This window comes from Schistocerca gregaria, chromosome 1, assembly GCF_023897955.1.
Source record: "Schistocerca gregaria isolate iqSchGreg1 chromosome 1, iqSchGreg1.2, whole genome shotgun sequence".
Taxonomy (NCBI): domain Eukaryota; kingdom Metazoa; phylum Arthropoda; class Insecta; order Orthoptera; family Acrididae; genus Schistocerca; species Schistocerca gregaria.
In genome coordinates this window covers 172,098,178-172,115,737 of record NC_064920.1, presented here as the reverse complement: position 1 = coordinate 172,115,737, position 17,560 = coordinate 172,098,178, and the positions used below count along the sequence as shown (strand labels likewise).

The 17,560-nt window shown below is 42.5% G+C and overlaps 1 protein-coding gene across 1 annotated transcript in view; it reads left to right on the top strand.

Moving 5' to 3' along the window:
- Positions 1 to 17,560, top strand: part of LOC126285045 (uncharacterized) — a 91,578-nt gene that overhangs the window by 60,824 nt on the left and 13,194 nt on the right. Inside the window, exon 4 of the mRNA XM_049984369.1 lies at positions 8,495 to 8,660. Within this exon, the coding sequence (XP_049840326.1) occupies positions 8,495 to 8,660 (166 nt within the window). The remainder of the gene's footprint in view (positions 1 to 8,494; positions 8,661 to 17,560) is intronic.

Genomic DNA, 17,560 nt, shown 5'->3' with positions numbered 1-17,560 from the left:
CAATTTATTGCACAGTAAATTTGTCTCAGTATTTGAGAGTTGTTTTCCTGAAACGTTATCGAAAAATACAAAATCAAGTAAACCATGGATTACCAAGGGAATTAAGATAACGTGTAAGAGGAAGAGAGAAATATATGTACAGGCAAGAATAAGTTAGGATCCGACGTTACTTACTTACTACAAAAGATACTGTAACAGTTTAAGGAAAGTCATTAAGAAGAAATGGTTCAAATGGTTCTGAGCACTATGGGACTTAACATCTGAGGTCATCAGTCCCCTAGAACTTAGAACTACTTAAACCTAACTAAACTAAGGACGTCACACAGATCCATGCCCGAGGCAGGATTCGAACCTGCGACCGTAGTGGTCGCGCGGATTCTGACTGAAGCGCCTAGAACCGCTCGGCCACTCCGGCCGGCCATTAAGAAGACAAGAAGCTTACGTGTTCTGAGAAAAATTAGTAATGCAGATAATAAGATTATTGTCAAACAGGAGAGGGAGCAGAATGACAGTGCATAGAATACTAAAAAAGCTAAATGATAATGTTGTGAGTGATAATTCACAAGTTGTAAGTATTTTTAACAATCACTTTCTGAGTGTAGCAGCAAAAATAGGGTTAAATGGTTCAGTTGAAGAAGCAAAAAAAAAAGTGTTAACGTCATTCCCCAGGGCTTTAGGCCTTTCGAAATATCACCAACATCCTCCCACTGAAATTAAGGGAATTATAAATATACTGAAAAACAAGAGCTCATCATTCGTTCTTTTTCATGTGTGTCAGGGCGCTGATGCTTCGACGTTGAGCGCCCATAAGCCCCAACACAGAAAAACACACTCACACACACATACGCACACACACGCACGAGCTGATGCGGTGTTGATGGAGTCTCAAACAAAATTTTGAAGTGTTGTTCTAATTTAATAAGTGCAGTCCTTAGCGATATGTGTAATGCATTGGTGGCACAGGGAAGTTTTCCAGACAGATTGAAATACACAATTGTCAAACCTCTTCATAAGAATGGGGACAAGAGTGAATTAAATAATTATAGACCAATCTCATTGCTGACTTTATTTTCTAAAATGTTCGAAAAAGTTATTTATTCAAGAGTAGTCTCACATTTAAATAAAAATACTTAGCATGTAACAGTTTGGATTCCGGGAGGATTACTCGACTGAGAATGCTATCTACACATTTACCCATCAAATAGTACAAGCCCTAAATAACAAATTAACGCCGTTTGGTATTTTTCGTGATCTCTCCAAGGCATTTGACTGTGTGGATTATGTCACACTCTTAGAAAAACTCAGGTTTTATGTAATTTAAGGCTATACACAAAGCTGGTTTGAATCATAGTTAATGAACAGAAAGCAAAAAGTAGTGCTGAATAGCACAGATAATGTTGGAAGGGTGGTAAATTCTAGTGAATGGGGAGTTATCGCAAAGAGAGCCCAACAGGGTTCCTTACTCATGTGAATGATCTCCCACTTAATGTTCAGCAAGCAAAACTAGTACTTTTGCAGATGATACGAATGTTATAATAAACCCCATTCCAGAAAAAGCAGGTGAAGATATTGTTAAGGATGTCTTTCAAAGAATTATTAAGTGGTTCTCTGAAAATGGACTCTCCCTTAACTTTAAAAAAAATCACTGTATCCAGTTCTGTACACTACTGAATAGTCATATGGACAGTTGATGTAGCATATGAACTGGGCTCAGTCAACGGGGTAGATATTTCTCCGATTTTTTGGGTGTTCAAGCATATTACTGAGATTCTCAAACAGGTAAGTTCAACTTCTTTCACTCTTCGTATAATTGCTAGTGTTGGTAATAAACAGATCAGCCTCCTAACGTACTTTCCATATTTCTACTCAATAATGCCTTATGGAATAGTTTTCTGGGGTAACTCACCACGTAGACGTAAAGCATTGATTGCACGAAAGAGAGCAGTGAGAGTAATTAGTGGTGTTCAGCCAAGGACGTCATGTAGGCACCTTTTCAAGGAGTTAGGTATTTCAACTGCACCATCAGAGTACATTCATTGGCTAATGAAATTCGTTACAAATAATCCATCTCAATTCGCGAAGAACAACAATGTTCATATGTACAACAATAGAGGGAAAAATGACGTTTCCTATCCGTTATTGAAGCTGTCAGTTACTCAGAAAGGAGTACATTATTCAGCAACAAAAATCTCTGATAATTTGCCCAGCAACATAAAGTGTCTGGCAGGTAGGAGTTCAAGTTTTAAATCTAGCTTAAAATCATTTCTTCTGGACGACTCCTTCTACTCTATGGACGAGTTCCTGTTTCAGAAATGGTAAAAAAATGCACCTCTAAACGTAGTTGCATGTGTAGAACTAAAAATTTCAGTAATATTAATATTAGCACTATTCGTGTGTGTGTATATACACTACTGGAAATTGAAATAAGAACACCGTGAATTCATTGTCCCAGGAAGGGGAAACTTTATTGACACATTCCTGGGGTCAGATACATCACATGATCACACTGACAGAACCACAGGCACATAGACACAGGCAACAGAGCATGCACAAAGTCGACACTAGTACAGTGTATATCCACCTTACGCAGCAATGCAGGCTGCTATTCTCCCATGGAGACGATCGTAGAGATGCTGGATGTAGTCCTGTGGAACGGGTTACCATGCCATTTCCACCTGGCGCCTCAGTTGGACCAGCGTTCGTGCTGGACGTGCAGACCGCGTGAGATGACGCTTGATCCAGTCCCAAACATGCTCAATGGGGGACAAATCCGGAGATCTTGCTGGCCAGGGTAGTTGACTTACACCTTCTAGAGCACGTTGGGTGGCACGGGATACATGCGGACGTGCATTGTCCTGTTGGAACAGCAAGTTCCCTTGCCGGTCTAGGAATGGTAGAACGATGGGTTCGATGACGGTTTGGATGTACCGTACACTATTCAGTGTCCCCTCGACGATCACCAGAGGTGTACGGCCAGTGTAGGAGATCGCTCCCCACACCATGATGCCGGGTGTTGGCCCTGTGTGCCTCGGTCGTATGCAGTCCTGATTGTGGCGCTCACCTGCACGGCGCCAAACACGTATACGACCATCATTGGCACCAAGGCAGAAGCGACTCTCATCGCTGAAGACGACGCGTCTCCATTCGTCCCTCCATTCACGCCTGTCGCGACACCACTGGAGGCGGGCTGCACGATACTGGGGCGTGAGCGGAAGACGGCCTAACGGTGTGCGGGACCGTAGCCCAGCTTCATGGAGACGGTTGCGAATGGTCCTCGCCGATACCCCAGGAGCAACAGTGTCCCTAATTTGCTGGGAAGTGGCGGTGCGGTCCCCTACGGCACTGCGTAGGATCCTATGGTCTTGGCGTGCATCCGTGCGTCGCTGCGGTCCGGTCCCAGGTCGACGGGCACGTGCACCTTCTGCAGATCACTGGCGACAACATCGATGTACTGTGGAGACCTCACGCCCCACGTGTTGAGCAATTCGGCGGTACGTCCACCCGGCCTCCCGCATGCCCACTATACGCCCTCGCTCAAAGTCCGTCAGCTGCACATACGGTTCACGTCCACGCTAACGCGGCATGCTACCAGTGTTAAAGCCTGCGATGGAGCACCGTATGCCACGGCAAACTGGCTGACACTGACGGCGGCGGTGCACAAATGCTGCGTAGCTAGCGCCATTCGACGGCCAACACCGCGGTTCCTGGTGTGTCCGCTGTGCCGTGCGTGTGATCATTGCTTGTACAGCCCTCTCGCAGTGTCCGTAGCAAGTATGGTGGGTCTGACACACCGGTATCAATGTGTTCTTTTTTCCATTTCCAGGAGTGTATATCTTGTAATCTGACTTGTTCCACATCATATCGATAAATAATCGGGAAAATGACTTACGGAACATGACATAACTAATACTAATAATAATACTTTGCTCATTATTGTATGTCACCAAATTGAGGTTGCAGTCGCAATATTTAATTGTAACTGCAGTGATGGATATGTGGGTGGTTTCCTAGGACGATTCTGCCTATGGTGCCAGTGCGGGTGGCGGTGGTAGCCTTTGGCTGGTATTATCAACATTTCCAGTGTACAATGGGACCTGTCCAAACTGGACAGGCTCGGATCCAACGTGCAGCTGTCCTAACCATGTCGCCCTCTAGGCGGATGAATAGCAAATTAATTTTCAGTACATGTTTTCAGGACATGTTGGGTAGCCTTCGTGATTGTGTGTGCTGGGAGTGTCTTCTGTGTAAATTTGAGGAGATTCAAAATGGGCGTGTGGTTGTGATGGGCAGTTACTCCCTCTCACGTAAATTCTCCAGTTGACTCCATGTGCTGTTATTTTACACATTTCCCGTCTTTATTTGATTAGGAGAACATAGATTGTGATATGTGCTGTGTGCATCTAAAAGATGAAAGGCAGCTGGAAGAGACGTTTGCTGGTTGTCTAGACATAAAAATCACTTTAGTGGACTCTGTAAAGTAGAAGGATGATTTGAATCTTTTATATTATTGACATAGGTATTCGTGCAAAAATACTAGTAGGACTACCAGATTTTTCGAGATTTCACGTAAATATCTTTGCGGACGAAATAAGTTTCTAGTTACTCAGGGGTTTGTAGCAAGTCCTACCTCGCTGCACTTCTCTAAAGTTTCGGTTTTATAAAGAAACAATTTTCACTCTTTATCTCCGGAATTGTATTGTCCAAGCGATGGGTAGCATATTGTGGCTGATATCAAGAATTGTTGCGCAAATGGTATGATACACTGGCAACCCATGTGAAAATATGAATGTTCTTGAAATCCCAGAGTATGGTTTTTGGTGTAGAAAGCATGGTAGCAAGCAACCAAGCAGGTTGGGGCCAGAAATAGTAATGTGTTTGTGGGACAGTGCTTCGAATTCCACTTGCGCGTATGTGGTTTCTTTCCACGTTGTGTTGTGGGGTCCGAAATATGTCATGAACTAACAGATGTATATTTGTTCTGATTTCTTGGTCTGTGCTTAGACACCAGTGTGTACTTCGAGAAGTAAGAAAGATAACTTCCCTGATTCCAGCAGCAAATATTATCTAAGAGCTCACACCGTTTCAGGAAAATTGTGAACATCAGAGCAGCTGTAGGTCTCAGATCTCTCTCTCTCTCTCTCTCTCTCTTTGGCAGCACCTTCACATTTACAGCTAAAACTCGAAAAGGCGTGAGCGTCATATTTAGAGTTACAGAGATACTGATTTCGACCTTCAGATATTGTCGTTTGGGCTTGTAAAATCGGATATGGCAGCTGATATCGGTTTCCAGATCTATTCCCACAAAAGCATGTGATGGGTCTCTGGGAGGTTTCACAAGTGTGCTCCTCAATTTTTTAAGTCTGTGTTCAAGTGCGGTGGTGCAAGCAACAAAACTGAGGCAATTTACTGTGGAGTAATCTTTTTAAAAGTATATTTAGATAATATTCAGTTGGATTTAGGAATTATGAAGCAGCTTGTTCTCAAAGACTAAGGAAGGTGCTGGTATTTCTTACAGAATCTCGTGAAGTGTCTCATGGATAGTTTGAAAAGTGTGCCGAAGTCTTTTTTCACAGTCCGTGTTAAGTGTGATGGTGGTGTTGAATAATAAATACAATGTGTAATAATAAATAAAATGTGTAATTACATCGCAAATAAACTGTCACTCTTCGTGCAGTGGTGTATTAAGTTTCTGCGACTTGTTCAAGATATGAATGTGACAATGTTCCTCACATTGCTTGACCACCTGATGTGATAAATCATGAGGTAGTTTGTGTTCATCGTCAAGGGTGACCCGTGCGCCACAAAGAAGGCTGAGGTATTTCCTGCTTAGCACGTGGCTGCCCTGCGGTTACCGCATGCCGGCTCTGGCAGTCCAGCACATGGCCTCTTCCAGTGGGGCGCAGAGACTCTGGGGCAGAGATTGTGTACATTGGATTGTGTGAATGTCTTGCCTCTTGCGCTTTGGAAGACAAGCTGGACTTTTATCGAATGATCTATAGTTACTGCATATGCATTTATCAGCAAAGTATAACAAAGCCCGATTCTGCTGCATGTTCATTATTTGGTGAAGAGGGTTCATCTTACTAATACATTCACCGAATATCATTGCTTTCCAAATATCGTGTAGGTGGCTATGGACACAGTCCTAAGCTGCATAATCGCAACTGGTATGCCTATTTAACTCCTTCTCCTCCAGCACAGACATCTCATCCATTGAATATGTAGCACTCAGTAAACGACTATATCTTAGGCACAGACTGAACGAATTTTCCACCATTTTTCCCCCGGCTGCCATCTTGGATTACGTTACGGGAGGGGAGGGGGTACGGCCGATAGCTCACTCTGGTGTTGTTGTGAACTAAGTCAGTTAGACTGCAGACCTCAAGATGAATGGACTGGATGGGGCTACTGTTTGTGACAACTCAAATTGTTTAAATAAACAGAACAATACATAATGTACATATTACGCATTTTGTTAAGCCCAGGAAAAATGAGGAAATTGGATGGTTCTTTCGTTTTAGGTCTGGAACAGAGATGACTTTAGGCAGCTTCTAAAAGCACCATTTGTTCATTGGTGGTTCCTGAGAAAACCCCAAAAAACCATGATTTTTGGGTACGAAAAGTACCAGCTTAAAGATGGCCACTTGGAAAAAAATCATCGAGATTTTCGCCGTGAGTCCTTAACATGAGATTCTCGGAGACCTTCCATACTCTTTTCGGTATAATTAACCATTACTGACATCTAGAGTTTCAAAGTTACCGTACTTAGCACACAATGCATACAAACTAAAGACTTAAGTCTATCCTATCCAGCAGCCCTCTACAGACTGCATAATTTTCCTGACAATTTCCGTTTTCATTAGATGTGGGGAACAGTGGGATGTGGTAGTGGGGGGAGGGGTTGGGAGGAGAGGTGAGAGGGGGGGAGGGGAAGTGGAATTATGTTAGTCGAGGTAGCCCAATTGACTTATTTTCCCACCAAAACTCGAACTTCCCGCCATTATGTCAGTGTGACATTGACACATCTATGGCCACCATCATGGATCAGCCATCTGGAATATATTTTGCAGTTATGTGGTGTGAGGCGATACCGCCATTGTCTCACTACTTCATGAGTCCTACCTCTGGTTCTGTTGAGCTTACAGACAATGATCCAGGTGTTTTGGATAGCTCTTGACCTATGGGAGAATCTCTATACCCACTGGAAGAATGGGCATACTGTATCTATCATACAATACAGGGTCAAAAAGTAAAAAATTATGCATTTTGTCCACCCCAGGAAAAATCAGCAAATCGGATGGTTCTATCGCTGTAGGTATAGTCTAGAGTTGACTTTAGGCAGCTTCTAAAAGCAAAATTTGTTCATTGGTGGTTCCTTAGAAAACCCCAAGAAACCATCATTTTTGGGTACGAAAAGTACCAGTTGTAGGGATGCACACTTGTCTAAAAATCATTTCAGATATGTTCTTAAGATGACGTTATCGGAGACCTTCGATATTGTTTTCGGTATAATTACCCATTACCGACATCTAGAGGATCAAAGTTACTGTATTTATGCACTTCAAACAAGCACGTAATATCCGATCTTAGGCAAAAATGTAGTCTTAACTAACGTAGTGAACACATGACAAGTATTCTAGAGTAATTGCAGGGCTGCCAACTATGTTTATATAACGGCGGGAGAGGGAGAATATAGGGCAACTTGGAGAGAGCGAGGTGACAGTGATAGTAGATGGGAGAAAGAGACAGTAAAACAGAAAGAGTGTCAAAGACAATAGCATTGTAAGAGTGCATGTCAAAGAGAGAGAGAGGAGATTTTGATGGCCAGTGAGAGACACTGGCAGAAAAAGAGAGAGACAGTTAGAAACAATGGGAGCAAAAGAGACAGGAATCAGAGTAACTGAAAAGCACGTATGAGTGGAGATCGTGCAGAGCCTTTGGGGTCTGCAACACGTTGGTATATTTGAGAGAGCATTTTAGACCGAAATTTTAAACACGTGGGCTTACGGGAGAAATAAGTTGGAGCCCCAGAATTTTTTAGCTACTGAGGTGTGGTTGAAACAATTGAAGTGGGAAAGACACAGTGTAAGAGACAGTGTAAGAGAGAGAGGGACAGTAGCAGTGATATGTACTGAAAATTAAAAAGAGAAAACAAGGTTGTAGGAGAGAGACATAAAAAAGTCAGTAGCAGTCAGGGGGAGATGCTGAGTATGAAAACTTATAAAGAGGAACCGGGTAAAAGGAATTATAATATTCTGTGTTAAAAGAGCTCAAATACGTTCTCATGCCAACATTTTTGATGGGGGAAGCACCTGGTTCCGCACTTTCCTATCGGAGTCTTTAGAAGAGGAACATATTCACCTTTTTCTGCTTTGACAGTAACATTTCTATGCTACTCATTAAATACTCGAGCATGGAGTTTTAATACGCCCCAAAACTTTGAATGAATCAGAAAATCTGTGTCGTCTAATTGCAGAATTTTTTCTGTTTCCAGGGGACCTACTACATTGATCGATTAATGCCACGAGGATTCAGATTAAAAAGATTCGACCTGCTTCCTTACGGGAAGTACAAACTATATTTAAAAGGTCTGAAGGACGGTAAAGCAGTGACCTGTATAATGACGATATGCACTGTCAACGAAGCTGAGTATACAAAAGGTGAGGAGCTGATTTCTGATGCACTTGTGATTCAAGGAGCACACTTCGTTCACAGTTTGTGGAAATAATAACTTGCTTATTACTAAATTATGATTGTCTTTACTGACTCGGCATTGAATAGCTTAATTTTTCAAACTGCTAAACAGGAATCACGTCCTTAAAGTTCTATACATTATTTAATTGCTCATGAAACAGCTTTCAGCATCTTGAGCCGTCAGGTGAAAAATGAACGACGCTAAGACGTGTAAGAACAGGTATTGATTACATCGAAAATGCAAAGAAAATGATGATACATAGTGAGTTTAGAAAGGAGATGATTACATTTCTAAGCCAAGTAAAGGTAGCTAATTTAACTAAATCTGAAAAGTTATATATGTGAGTATAGTTTAAGCCAACAACAGGCGAAAAATAAATTTCAATACATAGCTGTACTCTTCACTGAGGTGACGCAAGTCATGGGATAGCGGATATGCACATGTACAGATGGCGCTAGTATGCTAGTTGCAGCTAGAGGCATGGGACACTCTATCTCGGAAATCGTTAGGGATTTCAGTATTCTGAGATCCCAAGCGTGAAATCTCAGGCGTTATCTCTCACTACGGACAATGAAGCCTCCAACTGCCCTCACTTAACGACCGACAGCAGTGGCGTTTGCGTACCGTTGTCAGTGCTAACAGACTAGCAACACTGCGTGAAATAACCGCAGACATCGATCAGTTTGGGACGTACGATGAACGTATGCGTTAGGACAGTGTGGAGAAATATGGTGTTAAGGAGCCATGGCAGCAGACGACGGACGCGAGTTCCTTTGCTAACAGCACAACATCGCCTGCTGCATCTCTCCTGGCCTCTTGACCATATCGGCCTGACCCTCAAATACTGGAAAAGCGTAGCCTGGACACAAGAGTACTGATTTCAGGTGTTATGATCTGATGTTATAGTTCGAATGTGGTGCAGACCTAATGAAGCCATGTACCCAAGTTGTAAACCAGGCACTTTGCAAGGTGATGGTGGGTGCATGATGGTGTGGGCTGTGTTTACATGGAATAGACTTCCTTGTCACATCATTGTAATCTGAAAATTAAGTTAACATATCCTGGGTGGTATTTTTTTAAGGCTCAGGGGGTTCTAAATGATACTTTACAATATTTGATAAGCATCAGTCCCCTGCTGGACTGGCATGTCTCAAGTTCAGTTCATAATTTATTTAACGTCACTATTTGCCTTATATTCGAGCCAGTTGTTAAAATACTTGACTCTTGTAATAAGTAAAGTCAATGGTAACCAAAATTATCCATCAACTTTTACATTAATTCCCTCTCTTTCCTTGTGGCTGTATGACATCTGATATTTCCTATTGTTCAGCTGGGTCCGAGATGAGCCCTCGTCTGGAGTAAGGGACACAGCAATGACTTGGTGTCCAGTCAGGTTCCTCTCGGAGAAGAGGAGGAGAGTAGGGTGGGGCGAAGTGTCTGCTGGTGATGATGATATTGATGTTTGGTTTGTGGAGCGCTCAACAGTGCACTCATCAGCGCCTGTGCAAAATTCCTATTTTTACACAGCCCAATGTATTTCACGGTCCTGTTTAGCCACTGTCACTAATGATGATGATGATGATGATGATGATGAAACGATGAGGACAACACAAACACCCAGTTCCTGGGCAGAGAAAATCCCCAATCCGGCCGAGAATCGAACACAGGATCCTGTGATCCAGAGGTAGCAATGCTAGCTGCTAGTGGGAAGCTCACGCCACAACCAAAGCAATGATCGAGCTGGGCACCTGGGCGTTGCATTCTCTCAGCTTTTGGCCTAATGCGCCCTGTACCACATGGACTCCAGGCCTGCTCCACTGAAGTCGTCTAAAGTGCTTGAGCAGAATGGTAGTTTGTACAAGCAGTGCCATCCAAACAAACACATTTCAAAAGAACGTTGTTTTGCGCAAAATATCCCCTTCTGAGAACGCTGTGCAAGGAGAAGTCTGTCTATTGTGAAAATCAATGGAGCTGCATTGTGTTAAAATATTTTATTCTTTTGTAAGGCACTGGGCCAACTTCTAGCACCGCTTTAGGTGGAGTGAACACCCTCTTGTGTAAAGAGTTGTGAGACGGATAATCATGGGTGAAACTTAAAAAAAAGACGATAACGGCAATCTCCGAGAAATGCGGACATGGAGACTAGCGTAATGCCTAAAATGGATAACTTACACGAAGAGGGGCAGTGATTTTCGTAACTGTTTTAGAAATATGTACCTGGATGTGAAAACTTTGGCTTAGATGGGACAAAAATACCATCGACCAGCATAATGCAGAGCCGTTATGTAGGGAGATGGGAGAGAACTCTTTGCTGGTAGAGAACTATTCGACTGGAGACACAGGGGGACACAAGAGTGAGGTCCGTGCATGAAGATGCGGAGGAGACATAGCAGTTAGCAACTCATATGCTGCAGCCTGAGGCGGATCATCGTACTCTTAACATTCCACTCAGCTGAGAGCAGAATATGGTGTGAAATGGCAGCCACGGAAAGGAAGGTATGACAATTACCGAACGGTGGGAGGCTTTCATGCATTTCTCGAGTGACTGAAGTCTCATTTTTCATTCGATCAGTGACTATTTACTTGTTGTACTTTTTCATTCTTCTGGTGAATTCAAGCAATCACTGTGTGCCCACCTTTAATTTCTCTGACGATAAATCGTTTGTAAATTAAGTAAATATCACATTCACTTAAATTATCCAGTCTTTGCTGGGACGTCCATTTGTTACGTTATTTCTGTCCCGCACCAATAATATCCAGTTTTCATTTCTCTGCATTTACTGCGATCAAATACGTCGTTTAATAGTGTCTTACTCAGACGCATATCAGCAGGGAAATTCATAATAGACAGGAATTAATCTGGGCTATTGTTTCGTTTTATAGGTGCATCATAACCCTGTTCATTATGTTTTGTGAAATCCAACTCCCATGGCACCGAGCGAGGTGGCGCAGTGGTTAACACACGGGACTCGCATTCGGGAGGACGACGATTCAATCCCGTGTCCGACCATCCTGATTTAGGTTTTCCGTGATTTCCCTAAATCGCTCCAGGCAAATGCCGGGATGGTTCCTTTGAAAGGTCACAACCGACTTCCTTCCCCGTCCTTCCCTAAACCGATGAGACCGATGTCCTCGCAGTTTGGTCTCTTCCCTCAAAACAACCCAACTCCCATGGCACATATCGTTAGCACCACCTCTAACATATTAGTTATCAACTTCATGACACCTTTTATTATATATGTATGAATACTCTGTTCAAGAATCACAAGAGGAAGACATATACTTAGTAAAGGCAGCTTGATATGAGAAGCTTCAATTAGTTTGCATCATGGTCAGACAGAAATTCCTAAATCAAATACTGGATATTAAGACTTATCCACGGGCTGATACAGACTCAGATCACGATGTAGTAGTGATGAAGAGTAGGCTAAATTTCAAGAAATCAGTCAGGCAGTATTAGTAAGCAAGGAAGTGAGATACAGAAGTACTACTGACTGACGAGATATTCACTTTAAGTTACCTAAGGCTGTAGATACAGAAAGAAGGAATAGCTCAATAGGCAGTAGAGTTGCAGAGGAATGGACATCCATAAAAAGGGCAGTCACAGAAGTTGGAAAGAAAAATATAGGTACAAAGAAGGTAACTGCGAAGAAACCGTGGGTAACAGAAGAAATACTCCAGCACATCGATGAAAAAAGGAAGTACAAAAAATGTTCAGGGGAATTCAGGAATAAAAGAAATAAGTCACTGAGGAATCAAATCAACAGGAAGTGCAGGGAAGCTAAGATGAAACGGCTGCTTGACAAATGTGAAGAAATCGAAAAAGTCATTGTCGAGAAGACTAACTCAGCATATAGCAAAGTCAAAAACACCTTAGGTGAAATGAAAAGCAATGGTCAGAATTTTATGAGTGCAACAGGAATTCCACTGTTTAATGCAGAGGAGAGAGCAGATAGGTGGAAAGAGTGTATTGAATGCCATTATGAGTGGAAAGATTTGTCTGACGTCATAGAAGAAAGAACAAGAGTCGATACCGAAGAGATAGGGGCTTAGGTATTAGAATCAGAGTGTACAAGAGCTTTGAAGGACTTAATAAGGCAGAAAGGATAGATAAAAGTCTATCAGAATTTCTAAAATCATTGTGTGAACTGGCAACAAAATGACTGTTCACTTTGGTGTGTAGAATGTATGAGTCTGGCGACATACAATCTGACTTTCGGAAAAATGTCATCCACAAAATCCCTTAGACTGCAAGACCTGACAAATATGACAATTATCGCACATTCAGCTTAACAGCTCATGCAGTCAAATAGGTGACTAGTATAAATACAGAAAAATGGAAAAGAAATTAAGGATGTATTAGAAGACCATCAGTTTGGTTCAGGAAAGGTAAGGGCACAAGAGAGGTAATTCTGACGTTGCCGCCGATAATGGAGGCAAGAATAAAGAAAAATCAAGACACGTTCGTAGGATTCGTCGACCTGGAAAATGTGTTCGACCATGTAAAATAGTGCAAGATGTTCGAAATTCTAATAAAGATACAGGTATGCTACAGGGGGAGACGGGTAATATACAATATGTACAAGCGCCAAGATGGAATAATAAAAGTTGGTGGCCAAGAACAAAGTGCTCAGATTAAACGGGGTGTAAAACAGGGATGCAGCCTCTCGCCTCTACTGTTCAATCTGTACATCGAAGAAGCAATGATGGAAATAAAAGAAAGGTTGAGGAGTGGAATTAAAATTTAAGGTGAAGGTGTATCAATGACATGGTTCTCTGATGACATTGCTATACTGAGTGAAAGTGGAGAAGAATTAAATGAGCTGTTGAATGGAATGAACAATTTAATGAATACAGAATACGGATTGAGAAAAACTGAAGAAAGACGAAAGTAATGAGAAAAGTGAGAAACTTAGCATCAAGATTGAAGGACACGAAGTATGTGAAGTTAAGGAACCTGCTACGTAGGCAGCAAAATGACCAGTCTCGGACGGAGCGAGGAGGACATCAAAGGCGACTAGCTCTGGAAAAAAAGCATTCCTCTCCAAGAGAAGGCTACTAGTATCAGGCATAGGAGTTAATTGGATCAAGAAATTTCTGAGAATATATGTTTGGAGCACAGCATTGTATGGTAGTGAAACATGGACCGTAGAAAAACCGAATCAGAAGAGATTCGAAGCATTTGAGATGTGGTGCTAAAGACGAATATAGAAAATTAGGGCGACTGATAAGTTAAGGAATGAAGACCTATTGCGCGAAATCGGAAAGGAAAGGAATATGTGGAAAAGGCTGACAAGGAGAAGGGTCAGGATGATAGGACATCTAAGACATGAGGGAATGATTTCCACGGTACTGGAGGCAGCTGTGGTGGGCAAAAGACAGAGATTTTAATAGATCCTACAAATAATAGAGGAAGTAAGTTGCAAGTGCTAGTCTGAGACGAAGAAGGTGGCAAAGGAGATGAATTCGTGGTGGCCGCATCAAACCAGTCAGAAGACACTAATATCTCAAGAAAAAAGTGAGCACACACGGTTTCGAACCGATGCGAACCATTGTGAGATCTATAACGGTATGTACAATGCTCAATTCTACCTTCACACTATAAATCACATCGAAAATAGTTAAATTCAAGGCAAGCCTCTCGCTGAATTACAGAGAATTAAAACCCATGCAGGTTACGGTGTAGGCTCCCATCAACATCAATACTAATGAAAGTGAGTAATCAGCTCTGACTAGGCTAAACAGTAAAATAAGTGGGACAGACTATTTTTGAAAAAAAAGAAAATCATTCTACAGTTGAAATTAAGTGTCTTAGGAAAATGAAACTCTAATAATTAGCTCACTGAAAAATATAATGTGGACTTCTGTGTAGGACAGATGGTTTACATCCTGTAGAGACAGAGATCATTGCCTGTTGTCTCCCTGTGTGTGTCTCAGTGTAAAACTGGTCGCCTGTGAAAGTAACCGAAAGTCGCTGCAAAGAACGACACGCGTGGAGAGATTGCCTAAATCGCCACTGAGTGCTGTTTATTTTCGGGTCGAAGCGCAGACTTCAAAAGGTGTATATTGTCACGGTGCCTGCGGTTATGAAGTACATGTTCTCACGGTGCGACCAAATAGATACCGCAGTTAAGGTGAGCAAAGTTGACTCCAAGGTGATGCAGTTCATAATATCCTGTAGGTTAAGACGGCGGCAGATCTCCGCTCCGGACTTCGCGATCGTCAACAAGGAGCGGACGTGCCAAGAGACTGCCTGACGGTGGGCTGGTGATCGCATCTCCGCCAGCTCTGATACCTGTCAGGATGGCCGGCACCTCTGAAACACAGTCTGTGCAGCAAACCTCACGGGGAGACTGGACTGCTCTGACTTCTGCCGCTGCCTCCTTGTGGTGGTTGGAGGACGGAGCGTTATCTCAGCTCTGAGACTGTTTATTAGATTGTGATGCCAACAAAAGGGAAGAGAGTAAACCTGTGTCCTTCTGTATCAGCGTAACCATGGCGCAAATTTGAGAAGAAAAGCTTTTGTCATCTTTTAACAGTCTCTGTTGTCTTGAAACTGTCTTAATTATGTGCTTTATGGGAATCACAAATCTATTCTGACTTCGACATCTCATCGTCCTATACTTTTGCAACTTCTCCTTGGGTCTACAATGTCCAAAAAAATTAATTTAACAGGGTAAATGCGTGTTTCACGTTTTTCGAATCAACTGACCGTGACTGCGGTCACTGGGTTTGAAATTTCCCCTTTTGTCTGAATTTGCGATTGGATTTCAAATTAATTGATTAGATCTGGCCATAAGGGCTAGTAGTGCTTTCATGAGTGAATGAGGCACCCTAGAAAAGTAAACAGTTTATATTAGCATTAATGCAAACAAGAAATTACCACCCACAATCGTTGGCAGTGTGAAGGCTTTAGACGGGATCTTAAAATTGCTCATGTGCACGCAGAGTGAAATGTCATTCACTTTAGGCTTCTAGCTTCATACAGCTCAAGAGTCTTACTAACGTTTAAAAAACCCCGAAGCGGCGCAGATGATCCTGCGACAAGTGATTTACAGTAAGACACATAGGGCCGCAAATGTCGGCAAAGAACCCAAAAGTGGATTACAGATGTAAAACATGTACGTTACCAGATGACGGAGGGTATTTTCGAGCGTGTGTGTGAAGGGAAGATTGAGCAATGTAAAACTTGCATCCAAACAAGCGATGAAAATTTCGAACACACTTAGTTAAAGTTACCTGCTGTAAACGTAGAAGTTACAAAACGTTTGTTCTCGCTGTAACCAAGCTAAAGCTCTTTGTAATTTGTGTTTCTTATCTTTCATCCCTTCTTTTTTTCTTAAAGACTTTATTCAGTACAGAAAATGTAGGTTATTTACAGATAGCAGCATACTTCAGAAGCTTACTTTACTTCTAACGCCATACGGTACGTCTTTGTTATACTGTATTTTGCAGTGAGTCAGCACTCACTGTATACCAATAAATAAAATAATAAATCTTATGCCAACCACGAGACGCGAGACTTGAAAATCGAGCCCCACGTGCAGAAGGCCTGCACGTAAGCCCGAACTCACTCTGACAGAAGTACTTGAAACCCTTTGGGGTGATCTCTTGTGACATACCAAAGGGCTCACTGCTGCACGTGCAGCGAGGTATGTCATCTGGTGATGCTGCGGCAGTTCTCCGTCTGCCAAACGACTAAAAACTCGCAGCCACCACATCCAAAAGGTGCCTCATTTACCAACAGCACAAGGAAATCTGACATTAAACAGTGGCCCCTGTGTGCATCACCCCTGAATTATCTAACTAGACATAAAACTAATTTAATCACTTCAAACCCACAAGAAAATAAATGAAATCGTAGGGAATGAGAATAGGTGTCATTGAAAAATTAATAACAAATACCTTTGGTTCACGAGGAGATTTATTAACTAATATCAAGGCCAAGAGAGAACAAAAAAAAGAAACTTCAATTATGTAACATTTGATTAACACGAACTCAGATTGGATGGCAATAGACTTGGGGAACATAACAGGAATTCACTTGTAAATGAGACTGGCTACTATGAGATGAACGATGACAATCTAGGCAAGCACACTGTGCTGTATCGTTCCACTGATTGGTATCTCTTGTCAAGATATAATTAGGCATGGGATGGACACTGGGAGTGACTATTTCGAGTACAAGGCTAGTATGAAAAAAGATGGTCATGAAAACAATTGACAGGCTTCTGAAATTGCCGAAGCTGAGCAACATCACAGATATAGCCGGAGAAAGACAAGACGCTGTCGTGTGCGTGCAGGCGCTGCTGAAGTGTTGTACTGCGGGAGATGACCCCACATCCACCAATAATTGTCTCACGTCTGCGAAAATATGAAGTTTCGCCTGGGTGTCTGGACGCCTTTACTACTAACTGCTCTCTGCGCATAAAGGAAACAGCTCTAGTGACTGTACTCCATGACCGTCGCGAAGAAAGCCCCCACTACTCACTTTTGCTGAAAGCCTTCCGAAAAATAGCAGTTCCACCCGATGTTTTCGAATAAACCTATCATGGCCCATCAGTGGTTACCATGCCAGTCATGTTTTTTTAACAAGAGATCCGGTTTCTGGGAGTCCTTCCAGGGTAAAATTCTGTGTCAGAGCCTTAAAGCTCTGAGTATCAAAGTCATATAGGAGACAAAATAAAACCTCGTGGCAGCATAAGCTGTGAGAAGCTGAGGAAGAGTCTAGCAAAGTCGAGAGGGAGATGGGACCAGGGGCAAATGTTTTGGCTTACGAAGACATTGGCGTATTCGGGTGGCTGCTTGCATTGGCAACTAGGGAAGGCTGGAGCCTCGTCTGTGATGGCGGCATACATGACCCAC